Source organism: Strix uralensis, chromosome 2, assembly GCF_047716275.1.
Source record: "Strix uralensis isolate ZFMK-TIS-50842 chromosome 2, bStrUra1, whole genome shotgun sequence".
Taxonomy (NCBI): domain Eukaryota; kingdom Metazoa; phylum Chordata; class Aves; order Strigiformes; family Strigidae; genus Strix; species Strix uralensis.
Genome location: NC_133973.1, coordinates 117,723,838 through 117,740,408, shown reverse-complemented (window position 1 = coordinate 117,740,408; position 16,571 = coordinate 117,723,838). Strand labels below are relative to the sequence as shown.

The 16,571-nt window shown below is 39.1% G+C and overlaps 1 protein-coding gene across 3 annotated transcripts in view; it reads right to left on the bottom strand.

Moving 5' to 3' along the window:
- The window catches only part of SACS (sacsin molecular chaperone), a 97,748-nt gene that overhangs the window by 18,754 nt on the left and 62,423 nt on the right, over nucleotides 1-16,571 (bottom strand). The window contains exons 1-7 of one of the 3 annotated variants that reach the window (XM_074860030.1): nucleotides 15,741-15,814; nucleotides 15,334-15,484; nucleotides 12,619-12,706; nucleotides 9,463-9,548; nucleotides 5,802-5,913; nucleotides 4,355-4,501; nucleotides 1,611-3,093 (exon numbers count right to left, since the gene is read on the bottom strand). In XM_074860030.1, coding sequence (XP_074716131.1) covers nucleotides 1,611-3,093; nucleotides 4,355-4,501; nucleotides 5,802-5,913; nucleotides 9,463-9,548; nucleotides 12,619-12,706; nucleotides 15,334-15,484; nucleotides 15,741-15,742 — 2,069 coding nt within the window. In that variant the 5' untranslated portion in view covers nucleotides 15,743-15,814. Of the gene's footprint in view, nucleotides 1-1,610; nucleotides 3,094-4,354; nucleotides 4,502-5,801; nucleotides 5,914-9,462; nucleotides 9,549-12,618; nucleotides 12,707-15,333; nucleotides 15,485-15,740; nucleotides 15,815-16,571 lie in introns of those variants that run through there. The other 2 variants (XM_074860029.1, XM_074860031.1) reach the window with 2 other exon arrangements.

Genomic DNA, 16,571 nt, shown 5'->3' with positions numbered 1-16,571 from the left:
GCATCAGTTTTACAAGACTAACCAAACTAAGTCCATTACCACCAGAATATGAACTGAATATGATAAACAGTATCATTAACTTTCCAAAAGAGTATCTTATGACTAGTCTGAAGCAGGGCTGTAATTTGCTAGTCTCATCATGGGAGTGTTTTCTGTTATTAGTATACTGGCTTAACTTCTGCAAGAAGAAACAAATAGAAAGAATAGCAAAAGATAAATCATCTCACCACAGATGCTAGAGAATTTTTTTAGTTTTTTTTTTTAAAGAAGACACTAGAATCACAGGCTCTGAGTAGTGTTAATCCCCTAAAAAATAACCTGAATTGTCTAGAACAAGGAAGATTATGGGTCTAGAATGTAACAGAAAAAGAACAACAGTGGGCTTTAAAAAAGCAAGCACAGGAAGATCAGTTACCAGCATTGAACTGCTTTTCTTGAAGATGTGTTGTCTATACATATATTCAAACCTTCTTGAAGATGTGCTGTCTATACATGTATTCAAACCTTCTTGAAGATGTGCTGTCTATACATGTATTCAAACCACAATTTACATAAGAACCTTACTTGAAGTACTTTTTACCTTAATAATATCTATATTGGCACGCTCCAACCCACCTCTACTTCCCTTATAAACAGTCCATAGGGCAGTAGAAGCAGCAAAGCACATGCCAAATGTCACATTCTCTCAAGTTGAGGATCTGAAAATTAGTGGAACTCTGAGGGAAAGGAGAAGGAGGGGGTGGTTGTGAACATACGTACAGGTAACACTTTGAAAGGAGGAACAACTACATCTGGTGTGTTCAGACACCAAGCAGTGCGATTTCAAGCAATACCTCTTAAGAGATTACTTGAAGAACAGTCCAGATTTAACAAATCTTTTATACATGCATAATCCAGTACAGACATAAAAAGCAGTAGTCATGCTTTCTCCCCAGTGACCCGAAGGTCACTTATTTCAGCTAGATAGCTTTGCTATCCCCTCCCCAGTGACAGTGCAAGCTTTTTTGGCTGATGAAATGTGAACCAAACTGGGACATTGATGCAGCTGGGAAATAAGCAAGGGAAACAAAATTAATTGGAAAGGGACTAGAAAGAACAAAGGAGGAACAGAATGAAAAGACAAGCCCACTTCTTTCCATGGTAGTAACTTCCTGAAACCATTAAGTGTTTAGTACTAAGCTCTTCACTGAAAGTAAGTGTTGTTTTTAAAAAATTAAAAAAAAAAAAAAGCCTGAAGTAATCTCAAACTTTAATAAAAGCTCTTATCATTACCTAATTTAATGTACTTCCTAGTATGCATGTTTCCAACCTCCTCATACTTAGAATTCTCTGAAGAGAGCTAACTTGAAATGTATCCTGAGGTACCCCCTTAAAGCCTAGATCACACAATTCTTTATAAAGTTATAATGGCAAGTAGCTGTCAAACTTCTCAAATGAGACATATGCACACAAACAACTACATACATACAGAAAACTAAGTTCTACTTATGCATTATTTCATTACAGGCTGCTGCATATCAATCTTGTTTGCTGATAAGAAAATAACAGTCTGAGGCTCTGTTTTAACATTTAAACTAAAAATATACCAGTATTTAAAATATTAAGTATACCTGGGATATTCTTCTGAGGTTATGTAAACTACATCCTGTTCTGACACGGATGAAGAAAAAGGAATAAAATTTCCATTCTGTAATGGCAAAAGCTCCAATCCAATCAGTTCACTGTAGACTCCATCAGAAAGCACAAATTCTAAAAGATGGAGCTTTTCTTCAGCAGGTGCACTGTGTCCAGATTTCCTTAGTACTTGCCGTAATACAGCAGGAGTCACTTTTTTCACAGCTTTAGCAGCAGAAATAGTAAGATGCACTGCACTAGCAATATTTGCTGGTACCTTGGCAATCTGCTTCCCTGAATTCTGGAGGTAGTTGAGAACAGACTGTGTGTACTCCAAACTCTCATCCATTTCAGAAAAGTGCACCTGTTCCACTTTTATCCACTGATTACTCACTGAGTAAATAACCGTATGCTGGAGCAGCTCTTTAAAGAGAGGTACTACAATTGGTTTCCAGGGTACCCTGATTTTGTTCTCATCAGGCCATAACCTATAAATTCTTTCAGCTGACAACGGAAAATCCGAATTCTTCTCAGTCTCCATTCGTTTGATAGCTTCCAAAATAAGGGTGGTATATGCCTTTGGCACTATATTTACCACAAGAACATCATTCCACAAAGCTGCTGGATCTCTCCATTGATCCAACTCTCGCCACTTGATACTCCTCCTATTGTCTGTGAGACCAAAGAAACCACTAACATGAACTGGGAGTCCAGTTTTGCTTTCTTCACCTGGAGGCAAAGGCAGAAAACAGAATGCTCTTCCCGAAAAGTCTGCTACAGCTCCTTTTTCCTCCCCATTAGTTGATAAAGACATGGCTATTCCAATAGTAGGAACAAATTTCAAGTCATCAGCTAAACAATCCAGTTCAGTACACATTCCTCGACCACCTACACAATTACACACTAACCAAGATGTTTTCTGTGCGTCCTTAACACTCTCATCTTCTACAACTATATTTACATGGTATGTCACACATGTTATGCTATTGCTTGGAACTCCTTTACAATACTGATTTATTGCAGTTCCTAAGATTTTGATAGAATTGGGTCTTTCATGTTTCAAGGCCTTATTCTCACTAGCAGTTACTCTAAAAATCAACCTCTCAGTTCCATCAGCTTCCCTAACATGCAATGAAACATCCTGAACACTTTTCAAGAACAGCAATACTGTGTCCGCATCTGCTCTGAAGGATTCAAACAGCTCCAGAACCTTCTGTTTGTCATAAACATTGCTGCTCAGTTGGGAAGGCTGCAGACGAAGTGGGAAACGAAAAAAGGTACCAGGAAAGTTTCCGTTCTTAAAGGTTTCCTTAGTGCTGCCAAATACACCAATGAATGGTGCAAACTGGTCTGTAAGTTCATTGATCTCCTTGCTATCTTCTTTTAGATTCCAACACTGGCCTGATTCATGAGGTCCAAAAAGGGTTTGATGGGGATCAAGCATTCCAATCTGGTCACCACTGAAAATACTAGGTACATCTGTATACATAAAAAACAACAACTATTAATAACCCTAAAACAACATAGTTTTCAAATACAGTCTTAAAGAACAAATTTTAAAAGGGCAAGAAAAATAAATGTGATAAAACTCCAATGAACCAAGTATAATGCCCAGGGAAGTAGTTGAGTCACCATCCATGGAGGTATTTAAAAGACGTGGAGATGTGGCCGTGGTTTAGTGGTGGACTTGGCAGTGTTGGGTTTATGGTTGGACTCAAATGATCTTAAACGTCTTTTCCAACCTACATGATTCTATGATTCTGGTAACACATAGTTCAGTGCTTATTGACAGGAAGAAAAAAGCACACCTGTATTCTGCAATTAAATATATAAATAGTCATTCAACTAGCTGAATTCTAGCAAAGAGTGAGCAACAGAAAGTACAACTTTTTTCAATGATATACTTTTACCTTTCCAATGTCTTCAGGAAAAACACCAATTTAATTTACTAAAGATGTATTCTATCACATTCATACTTTGCAGATCTTGAAGGCTTGCAAACAGTAATCTTGTACATTTAAAAGCACAAATTCCCAGAATTATCAAACCGCTGAATGTATTTACCGCTACTAGGTAAAATATTGTGGAAAAACATCCTGCGTCTTACAAACTCACTTCACAAGTTAAAAATGTTATTTCAGAAAAAAATTGCCTCTTATCCTGTACTATTATAACTATGTAGACTATAAGCACTATTTCTGCTATATGCTGCTTCTGTACAGCAGTAAAACATTTCACCAGAATAACAGGTTTCAAGACTGAATATTGCCAGCTTTTGAAAGAGTATGTACTATCTCTCTCAAATGTAAATGTGCATATACCTCTATTATGGAATAGCCTTTCTAGCGTAAAATATAATCACTGCTTATTATGCAAAGAACCTGCATAGTTTCACTGTAGTCTAAAATTTCACACTTCTACGTACACATTTACCCTATATTATGGGTCTCTAATATGAACAGCAGTGCATAACTGAAATAACAGTGTAAAGGAATGTTCATTTCAACATACGGGACTAAGTATGTAATGATGTTACTAGAAGAAACAAATCTCCTCCAAAACCCTTCAAAATCCAAAGGATACCTTACAGGGTTTTAGAAAAATATGAATGCTTCTTAAGGAAACATAGCCATAATGTAAAAATGCACTATAGAGAAAATACTAAATCTTTGATAAATATCTAAAATAACTAAACAATTTAAATCCAGCATTTTCATTTTAAAATATCTACTGAGAGTACCTGTTATATGATAAACTGAATTAAAGCCAATTCCAAATCTTCCAACTTTCAGGGGATCATCTTTCTTTCTGCTTCTTGCTATTTCCTGTATACCATGCCAGTCCTCAGGGGTGAAAACTGCATCATTGTAGGCATAAAATGCTGGCCCTATAATAAATAGGCAAGTGTTAAAAAGATGACAGAAGAAAACTATTTACTGTTAAAAATTTCTAGGAGGTGAACTTACAGAACTGAGAAAGTATTTCTTCAAAGTATGCATGTATAAATTTAATGGGGAAGCTATGACTCAAGCTGACATCAAATTATGCTTGGTGATGAAAGGGAGGTATAGAGTAACAGCAAAAGCAGAAGCAAGGAGATGGATTTACCTCTGTATATGGTATTTAAGAGACTTATATTCTGATGTGGTATCTAGTTCTGGTGTCCACATTTTAAAAGAATGATTCTGAAAAACTGAACAGAAAGCAGAAAACAACAAAACTTCCAAACGAAGTTTAAGCCTTAAGCAAGGCTTAAACTCAATCTGTTCAGTCCATCAAAAAGATGTCTGAAAGATGTACTAATCACATTCTATTAATACCTCCACTGGAAGGTAATACATGGCAAGATATAACAATAACCTGGGTCTAGAAAGTAAGACAGACAAATTCTAATTAGAAGACATAATGAGGCTGAGTAACAACTGAAAAAAGCTAAAAACAAGTAGTAGTGGATCATCCATCATTGCAATCTTCAAAACACAACTGACTGCCTTTCAGAATGATTATGCAGACTAATTTGTTTGATAAATACGTAACTGACCTCTATCACACAAAGCCACATTAGATGATATAAAAACCTTAAAGTTACAAGAAACTACATCTGGAGTATACAGGCAGCATGGAGCAAAGTTTGGTGTAAGGGTGAGAGTAAGAGATAGAGAATAAAACAGAACCACCCTCAGAATGGTGACACATAAGGTGCTAGGGTCATCTTTACATTAAGAACTGGAAATAGCTCTCAAAAGGTAGAAGTTAATATGCAGAAAATCTGAAAAAGTACTAATACCCCAAGCATTCTTTTATCCTAGGTCTTACTTATTAAATCTTGTTTACTTCCTCTACTAAAAATCCTTTTTTGTATCTTGGGATACCAGGTGAACCCAGGGAAATAAGCCACAGAATACACAGTGACCCTGGGAGAAGTGACAGAAGAAAATAGCAGAACATGAAGGCTTTCTCAAACAGCATTAACTGGAAGCAGTTGGAAAGCTGCTACTGACAATCTGCAAGAAGACCATGTAAGGTCTTCAACAGCAAACACTGGCTTTGGAAAAGAATTATCAATATTAGAACATAGACAAAATATGCACCTAGTAAGGTGGTCATCTCCATACAGCACGGAGAAAAACACAGAACCACATACATATTGAAGAATAGTGGCCAAAATTAATAAAAATTATATTTACCCTGATATTGTGCCATGTCCTTTGACCATAGAGTTTCTGTTCCATACTGAGTTTCATCATATAAAAACCTAACCTCTGTGGCACCAGCATCTTCTGCATTCTGTATCAGTTCCTGAGGCAGCAAAAAACCAAACAAAACCAAAGTATAATGCCGTAATGTTGTACATATTCTAGCAATGGCTTTGCAACTAAAACAGTAGAAAATAAGCAATTGTCTCAAGTGCAATTGCTTTTATACTTTTCAACCAAAATAATTTTATCCAGTTGACCTGAATGAAAATAGACATTCTCAGGAATATTCACACAAATACTATAAAAGTGGTTTGAATCTGAAGCTCAAATACCACACACAAGCAGTTATAAAGTTGATAAATAAGCTACTGAACTACTATAATTATATTACCCCAAATCAGAGTTGTACAAGTCTCCTAACAATTCAAGACGGCAGAAGAAAAAAGAATTATAAAAAAATAAAATCGAAGTTTACTGTTAAGCCCACACAACAGCTCTAAGACAACAGTGAGGCAACAAGTCATAGAAGGGCAATACACAGCACTCTTTACATCAACTGAATTCCATTTAAGTTAACATTTCACAGTATGAACAGTATGGAGAGCCACAGCACTCACTTCTAACACCCCTGCAGCAAAGGGCTGCAAAACAGTTCTGACCAGTAACTAAATCACGAACCAACAGCTCACCTGTTGAATGAAGCCCATAGACTATAAAGAGGCTTATGTTAAGATTGAGTATTTGTTAAATAGTATTAGTAGTGGTGAGAGCCATGGAAAACTCTAATAACTAAAATGTCAATCAACTAGTTCTGTAAACACTACCATTAATAACATATGCCTATCCAGTCCCATTTACATCAACAGCATTATACACTGCAGACAAATAAGCATGATCATAAATACCTACAGGATTAGAGCTACACACAATGCTCTACTTACACTGTATCAAAGTCTATCAGGGCTCCAAAGATACACACTCATACATACATATATATACACGTACACACATGTGTATGTAAGTTTGGCATAAGTATCTCACCTGAATTGAAAAGCTATGTAGATACATCACATCCAATGTATTCATACAACATAAACTTCATTCAATTATGCATAAAAATAAAAGACTTGCTAGCAAGATTAATCTTTTTTTTAAAAAAATGCATCAACTAGCAGCACGTATTTCAGATTAGGTTGCATTCTAATATACTGTTGACTGGTTTCAAAACTGTAACCCCTCGATCTTTCAGTCTGTGACAATATGTTCAGTCTATAACGCATATCACACAAATAACCAAAATATACTGTCTATATTGTCATTTCTACCTAATTTTGAAGCATGATGAGATAGCAAGAAATATACCCACAGTTCAGCATAAATAATAATTTTTTAAAGAACGTCCACGAGGTATTTAATTACAAAAACCATGTAACTCCTCCTCACCTAAGAGAATAATCGCAGCCGTCATTCAAGAAGATACGGAAAGATAGCCAAAGCCTCTAGAAATATTACATAGTAAATATGGAAACCACCATGCAGTCAGAGACTTGTATTCATGCTGGGGCACATGGAGCATCTGCTACATTCAGCTGTAACAGTATTGTATTTGAAGAATCCAAACAGTGAGATCAATTTTAACGGATCAGCAAAATTCCTGGTAGTAATCCCTCCCTAACAGTCTGTTAACTCTAAATTGCAAACTATGAAAATAGGAACATCTCTATTTTTAGATTTACCTGTCTGATTTCCAAGGACATTATCTTATTTCTTCACAATGAAATAAAAATTTTGGTTTAAATTGTTAAGAAGGACTGAACCCTTTATGATTCAAACGCATCTTACAGATTCAACTAGTACCAGGAACCGGTAAAAATGTAAGCACCCATCTTACGAACAGACACTGCTCAGCACATATCCAGGACACAGCTTGCCAAAAAAATTGAAGATACGCTTATCTTAAGCATTCGCACTAAAAATAATCAACTTCTAGTCCCATGGTTGTGAAGAAAACCTTCCAAGAGACAGCAGGAACTGTCATCATCTGTCACCATTTGTATTTGTGTGTTTTATACGTACAGACAGATACATCTGTACCAAATCCCATTAGTTAGAACCTAGTAGTCCCACTTACTAAGAAAATGAATCTCCTAACATCCATGTGATGAAGCATTCTGATGAGAAGTTTAACATCCAACAATGAACTAATCACCCCAGATGCTCTTCAAAAAAAAAAAATCAAACTGGCACTTTCAGACATTATCATTACAAGCTACAACAAATCAAAAAAATCAGTACCTATCTTCCCCCTTGTGGGCCTTGACAAATTTAGAATGATCTCTATTTTTTCAGATCATAATCATAAAATGGTTTAGGTTGGAAGGGACCTTCAAGATCATCTAGTTCCAACCCCCACCCTGCCATGGGCAGGGACACCTTCCACTAGACCAGGTTGCTCAAAGCCCCATCCAACCTGGCCTTGAACGCTTCCAGGGAGGGGGCAGCCACAGCTTCTCTGGGCAACCTGTTCCTAAAAAATTTCTTCCTTATGTCAAATCAAAACCTACTCTCTTTCACTTTAAAACCATTGTCCCTTGTTCTGTCACTACAGGCATTGGTATAAAATCTCTCTCCATCTTTCTTATAAACCCCCTTTGTATGTTGATAGGCCACAATAAGGTCTCACCAGAGCCTTCTCTCCTCCAGGCTAAACAACCACAACTCTCTCAGCCCATCATAGCAGAGGTGTTCCAGCCATGTCTAAAGTAAGGTGAGGTGAGCTCCAGTCTATTGGTTCACCATCCTATTTACTGAAAAATGGTTTAGTGCTTAAATCAATGTTGTCATTTCCACTGTTAGGCTTCTACACGTAACATACAACATTCAAATGTGGAGCATCACAACATAACATGCCCTACTGTTGCACACTTTGAAGTCTCCTGGACCAACAATAAAACACCATAAAGAACATTAACCTCAGTTCAGAAAATCCCATGACATTCTTGAGAACCAATGTCTAGACTAAAAATGTTTTTCAGCCCATATAAAAATGATGGGTTTGTTATTCTTATCACTCTAGAGCAAGTCTCCCAAAAGCAACTCAAAGATTCCCATCTTAAAAGTGTTCTTAAACTAATGATGACACCTTGTGATGCTGTCATAGTTCCCTAGGGAAAATATATTTACCTACCAAGAAATTTCTCAACAAAATCTTGTATTAAAGTCTCCAGTTTATCCCAATCTTATATTAAAAAAATCACTTCCAAAAATTTTATATACTATTGCGGTTTTACCATAGCTTATAACAGAGATGAACAATAAATAAGCAAAATAAACATTTTAGATAGCTCACTCACATAAAGTACATCATGAAGTCTCTGATTTAATTATAACATCTGCATTTTATCTCTATTTTTTTTATCAATTACAATGGCATCTGTGACAAGCAAACTCAGAGACGTTAAACGCACAAAAAACCACCACAAACCCACAACTCACTTCGCCTTGTCCACAGAAATGAAAACAGGTATCTCCTGTATACAATGAATATGTAATGAGGTACAACAACTGCAAGATTTGCTGGAAAGTGTTAAACTAATGCTATTATGTCATGCATATTAAATGACTGCTAAAAATACCATTTGTTGTATACCTTAAGAATCTGTCCTCCTTCTGGGTATCTTCTTAAAATATCCTTAAGAAAATCCACAAGTGGTGGAGTTGTTTGTCCAAAACGACCTAAAAACAAACAAACAAAAAAAATAATCTGTGTATTATGCTACTACGCTCTTAATTTCAGATTAAAAAAAAAAAAACCTCACTAAACAATTACTGGGAATTTAGAAAAAAATTTTAAATTAACTCAAGGCCTGAGACTGTAAAATCCTGTATTTCCAATATCAACTGTAAAAATACTACATTATAAATCTTTTATAAGTCTTGATGTTAAGGTCAACATGTTGTTTCATATCTAGATGAAATAAATTTTGGGGCTAAATCTTTGCATCAGTTATACCCAACTCCAACTACTGGATAGTCAAATGTAGCAACTTCTAAAGGACTACTACTTTCTAAGTAGCAGGACACTATTCTAGGGCAGCAGCGGCTCTAACTTTTTCATAGGCAGTGATGATCCCTACTGACAGCTACACACAGGCACAGTACACTTTGGCTCTAGTGTACGCTTCCTGTCCTGGCGTATCATGGCACTGGGCCTGGTGCTAGCTTTGGTGTTACCTGGGCTTAGCACTCGAGGGAAGAGAATCTCAGAAAGGTACTACCAAGCATTATGAAGTTCTGCTCCAAGATAAACAGTCTATCACAGAATGAAAGGTTCAATACTCTTCCATTCAAACTCCAGTCTGAGACTAAAGAGCAGCTCCCTAAGTCCAAACGTCTAAAACATGTGCTTCAAACAAATATTAATGATGCAATCCCCACAAGGAAAACAGACTCTACTGATGCCCCATCTATCACTTCCTTTTAGATTTATTAATAATTATTTTCTCTCTCCTTTTCTCCTTCTGCATGTATGCATATTTATGAAGTACACAGATTCAAACACACACATTATTATATATTATAGAATAAAACATTATACCAAAAAAACCAACCACAGAATCCTCAGCAACATGGAAAAAAGGGGATCAATAAGAGAGATCTATTTGCTAAAAAAGCATCAAGTAAAAACATCAAACATCTTCTTGTCTTTACAAAATTGTTGTATAGCTCTTTATTTAAGGTAACTTAATGGCATTGATTAAAAAAAAAATTGCAACCTGGAAATCTGGAAAGTATTTTATAATTTTGTTATTATTTTTACAGTTACAGAAGTATATGAAAGTCAATATGCAATATGCAAACTTCCAAAATAAGGTGAACTGATCAATAGTAGGAAAGTTTGGGTGTTACTTTGCTTAGGAGAAATTCTCTAAAATCAAGAAACCAATCTTGTCTAAATCTAACTTGGGCAGGCAGGCAGAAGTGCTTAAACAAAACACATTTCACTATGGGAACCACGAAAACAGACAAGTAACTTTTAAGTGATAAGACTGAAGACAGACATTATTCTAACTCTTTACATCTAAGAGCAAAGCTGCTCTATGTATGTCACAAAATTTGCTCTGTCTAGAGATCATGACTTGCTGCACCCTATCAAAGGCTGAAAGGACTTTTCTTGAGTATTAGAGCTAGTCATATTTAACACAAAACTGGTTCCACAAATCTAAAGGAGAATTGGAAGAGGAGCCCAGAGAGCCTGTGCAATCTCCATCCTTGGAGGCTTTCTAAACTCGACCAGATTAACCCTTGAGCAACCTGGTCTGACCTCATAGCTGACCCTGCTTTGAGCTAAAGATTGGAGTAAAGACCTCCTGATGTCCATTCCAACATGAACTATTCTGTGATCGCATGACAAGATTCTGCATTATCTGATAGACATCAGTGATGAAGGAACACAAAGGTGACATGGGTGATCTTCAGAGTACTTCAACAACCAATGTGCTTGGCTCTACTGACCATGCACTTCCTGAAGTTAGAAGTTGAGAGCCTTCCTTGATTCATCTGCTGTAGGGAAAAAAATCTCAGAACTGAAAGACTCCAGAATGTACAAAAAAGGATGATACTAAAGCCTTCAGATTTTTTAGACTGACTTACATCAGAGTTGTGGGCCAGAAAAAGTCCCTTATCTACACCTGGACTGCTTCGAGTGATATCTCTAAGAAAATCTCACAGCCGAATATTCCATTACTAGGCACAACAAAAAGCAACTTTTCTTTCCCATGAAAGATTTTTTAGGACTACTACGCTATCTTCTCCATATACTTGCATGCCAAAAAGAAAATACAGCTCGAAGAAAAAAGCTCTTTTTATTTAGTTTATCACAGCCTACATACAGCAAAAAATTATCAGAGCAAACAGTCGAGCATGAGAGAGAGAAAGAAAAACATTTGATGCCACAGAACCACGGGATCCATTTTCATACGTGTTTTCTAACCACTGCACATTCTAGAGAACGTGAACATGAACTTCTGGCTAATACACAAACGCTCCACTTCCCTCTGTCACCAGAAAACCATAATCCAGTACACTCATGGTTTATATTGGCCAAGAAAAACAACATTTTTTGACATCAAATAAAATATCTGCATGAAAAGAACAATTTCCTCCTTCATCCTACCATCCCATTAGCACTTATTTAATTCCTTTATAATAAAGTTATTGTTAAAATAATATTAATACTAGCAACCAAGTAACATAATCATTACAGATTGTAATTAGAGCATTTCCAAAGATATTCGGGTATCATAACCTAATTCAAGACACCATACAGATATACATGCAATTTTTGAAATCAAAAATGTAACGAAACATACAGAATCAAAAGAAAAACAAACAAAAAATTGGAAGAAATCAAAAGCTTTTTACCAGTGTTAGTTTTCTACACAGTGGTTACTGAAAAGATATCCCTTCAGTATCTGAATTCCTTACAATTATTCATCTTATTTTATGTGATACAAGGCAGCTATTAACGTTACTGCAAGGCAAGTTTTATTGATTCCAAAGGAAGACAATATTCTAATTTCTACACATGAAATAACAAAGAAAAAATTAAACACCAGAGCACTTAAAAAAGAGAGGTTTCATTTTCCTGGAGCATAATGAAAAGAACAAGTGAAGGGATACCTAGGACTTCAAGAAAAATAATTGCTTCCCATTTAAAGAAGAGAATAATTTCAATTAACTCCAGATTGCATTAGAAAATGCTCTGACCTTCTAGTTTATAAACAGAGACAAGTTTTTTTCATACCTCCACCTTTCAATCCTTTTGACTGAAGCTTCAGAAAAACTTGATTTTGACACTTCTGAAGGTCCACAATCTTGATATCATCAGATAACTGAAATAAGAAAGACAGATCTTGATCAGAACATTCTAGAGTATAAATAATCTACTGTATCTTCATTTCTTACATATTTATTCTATGAAGTCTGGTTTTATCTAAAAGTATACAAATACTCTGAAACATCCAGTATTCAGCCTGAGCAGCACTTTCTGTTCCTGAGGTCTAGGATGGCCTCCTTTGCCTAATGATACTCCTCAGATGAAATATCAGTTTGTTAGTAACAGGACCAAAAAAATGGCCACAAACAGATCAAGTGGAAAAAATGCCTATAGAAGCATTCTAAGAGCAAGCCATGGCCTTCTGTTTTTGCATTTAAAAAGTTCCATGTTCTGGGAACTTCTGGAAGCATACAACTAAAGCAGTTATTGTTCTAAGGTGACCATAAAGAAAATAAACATATATAGTAAGTACATGGTCTATGTACTCCAAAAAGTACATACAGGATGTAATTTCATAGGAGTTTTAAACTAAGCAATATCAGCTCAAAGCAGCTAGTAATACAGAATGTGTAGACACACATATGTCACAGAAACACCCCTGAAGAAGTCAACAGCCTCATCTCCCAATCACTTCTGCATGCAGACCTATGGACTCACTGGGAGCATCACAGAGAAACTGGGGCAAACTAAGCAACAAATTCCTTAGCAGCCATTGGGAAAACTATTTATAGTAATCACAGCACATAATGGTTTTATTGCAATTCTAGTTTTGTATTGTATGTGTGTCTCAGTCATATACAATGTGATGCTAAAATAGTCATATATGATGTGATGCTATCCTGCATACTAAGATAACAGACATAGAATTAGATGCTGTGCTGTGCTAACTAGAAAGTTAACCAATTCAAATTAGTTTCTGTTTATGGTAAACAATATTATAATTTTATTATGTGAAATTATATTATTATATTAGTCTCAATTTATAGCAAAGTTCAGGACTACTTCCTCACTTTGGTAAAAACAAATCACTAGAAAGAAGTTGGTGCTTACACAGATGTAGATGCTTACATCTAACTACATTTAATAAGCGAAAGACAGTCCTAGCCTGCAGTGTGTAGTCATAATTTAAAAATATTAATAATAAAAAAATTATATTTCTATTTACTTACACCAATTTTAAATAGTACTTAGAACTGCAGTGCGCTTATTGTAAGGTCCTACAGAAATGTTATACTTGAGCTGATCTTGTCTTAAGATGTAAAATAGCTTACACTGGGTATACCACCTACTCAGGGCTCACTAGAATAAAAAAGAATGCTATAACTCAACACCAAGTATTAAAGGGATAGAATAATTAAATCTTCTCGCGTAGGGTTTTTGTACCAAAATATCAGCAGAAAGTAGGAAACTAAATAGATTCAAATTAATAGTTTAACACTGTAAGGAACTACGAGAGAAAGATATACTGGATTTTACTTAACATCTGTAAATTCCACATAGCAGGTTTAATGGGAAAAAAGAGTTACTGATGAATATTCTACTACCTCAGAAAGTTAAAAAATAATTTGATCCCAATAAACAGGAGTTCAAAAGTTTATAAAAGATTTTCCAAATTGCTACAGTACAGAATAAATATTCCCATATGTATTCTAGTTTATTTTAGTTCTTCCCTAGCATCATAGAATGGTTTTGGTTGGAAAGAACCTTTAAAGATCGTCTAGTCCATCTCCCCTGCCATGAGCAGGGACATCTTTCACTAGATCAGGTTGCTCAAAGCTCCAGCCAACCTGACCTTGAACATCTCCAATGATGGGGCATACACAACTTCTCTGGGCAACCCAGTGTCTCAGCACACTCATCCTAAAAAATTTCCTCCTTATGTCCAATAAAAATCTACCCTCTTTCAGTTTAAAACCACTGCCCTTTGTCCTGTCACTACAGGCTTCAGTATAAAGTCTATCTCCACTTTTCTTATAAGCCCCCTTCATATACTGAAAGGTTGCAATAAGGTCTCCCTGGAGCCTTCTCTTCTCCTTTTGCATTTACAAGCCCCCTTGCCCTATTTAATCCTAATTTCCAATGTCCTCTCTCTCCCCTTGCATCTACTCCCCCCATCCCAACAATATCTCCAGGTCCCCAGCTCCCAAGAGTGTGGCTAGAAGCGGCCAAGCAGTACTGAAACGGTGACCCCTGGCTGATGCCTTCAACAGAACAAGGTTATTCATTCATTTGACTCTTCCTCCTGTACTCAGACCTCAATTTTTAACTTGTAAGAGCTTCCTGTCATAGTGATGTCAACTGTACTGTTGAAGCTGGCCAGCAGATGGAAAATCAATCGAAAGAAGCCAGAACAAGCACATCAGCACTCTCAAGCGAAGCTTCTGTTCCCTCCCCCCAAAGAAATAAAGATAAAACACATGGATTATTTCAGAAAAAGACAGAAAAACTCGAATGAGAAAAGCTGGCACCATCAAGAGAAGTGCGAGGGTTAGCTGCTGGTCCAAACGACCTCCTTGCTTCCCACGGGAGACCCCCGCCGAAGGACGTGCACACACTGTGCTGCCCACCCACCAGGAGACCGGGCAAGATGCAAAAAGCAGCCGGGTGGGGACTTCCAGCACCACAGCGGTGCGAGCGGCCGCCAGCGCCGCGGAGGTGCCCCCGCCCGCCGCGCCCCCTCACCTCTCTCCCGCGGTGCCACAGCCGCTGCTCGGCGCGGGGGAAGCCGGCTTCCGCGTCGATCCGCGCCTTCACGTCCCCCACAGCCGCGGAAGGCGGCAGCTCGAAGGTCCTGCAGCCCAGGCAGTCATGGAGGACGGTCACCCGGGCCAGCCTGCGACAACACGACAGACACCAGCTGAGGACAGACCGGCAGCGCCCTGCCCCGGCGCCCACCCGCCGCCTGCTCGCCCTCCCCCGCAAGCACCCCGGAGGCCCGAGACGGGCGCCGGAGCCCGCGCGGGTACAGGGATGGCCGGCGGGCGCCTGCCCCCCTCTCCGGAGGGGAAGGAGCCGCCGGGCCTGCGAGCGGAACCGTTCCCGCAGCGCCGCACGCCCGCGGCCTCCCCTCCCGCCCCGCCGCCACTCACATGCCCGCGGCGGCACACAAAGGACCGCTAGCTGCTGCTGCCGCTCCTGCTGCCGCGGCCGCCGCCGCCGCTCCCCACACGGGGAAGGGGTGGGGCTGCGCACGGCGGCGAGAGGGAGGGGCTCGCCCCGAGATCGGCGCCGCGGAGGAAGAGAGAAGAGGGAGGAGGGAGCGGGAGGCGAGGCCGCCCGAAGGGCAGCGGCGGGGCTGGGGTGTGCCCGGCCCGGCTCCTCAGCTGGGTCCCGCGGCGGGGGATGGCCCGGCCCGGCCTCCGCGCAGGGAGGCCCCGCAGGCGGGGGTTTCCCGGCTCCGCGGCCCCGGGGGAAGGCTTCCTGCGGCCCAGTGCCCGGTTCGCGGGGCTCGTCGTTCCCACTGCCTGCCAGGGCCCTCGGGCGAGCGATCCCGGTCGCCTCGGGCGAGGGGAAGGCCGCAGCTTCGCTTGGCCGGCGGTTTGTGTGTGGTGTGAGGCTGCCAGAGCCGCGACTAGCGCTGAGCTCCAGAGGCGGTACCGCACGAAAATTCCTCCTTCGGCGGGGCAGGCCGGCAGGGGAGCCCGCTGGCGGTTCACGGAATTCCCAGCATTCAGGCACCACCACATGGAGCACACAAAGTTACAGCTGATAAACGTGTTTCTCAAGGATGCAGAACACAGAAAGAAACATTTTTTCTGCTCTTCTGTCAGTCACTTGATTGATCATGAATATTCCTTGGTGTCTCCTCTTATCTCATAGTGCGTATGGTAAGTCCTCATGCCATCCAAGACGTAGGGAAAGCGCTCACTCTGCTGAAAACAGAGTTTTAGTCTCTCTGTGATCCCAGTGAGCTAAGGGGA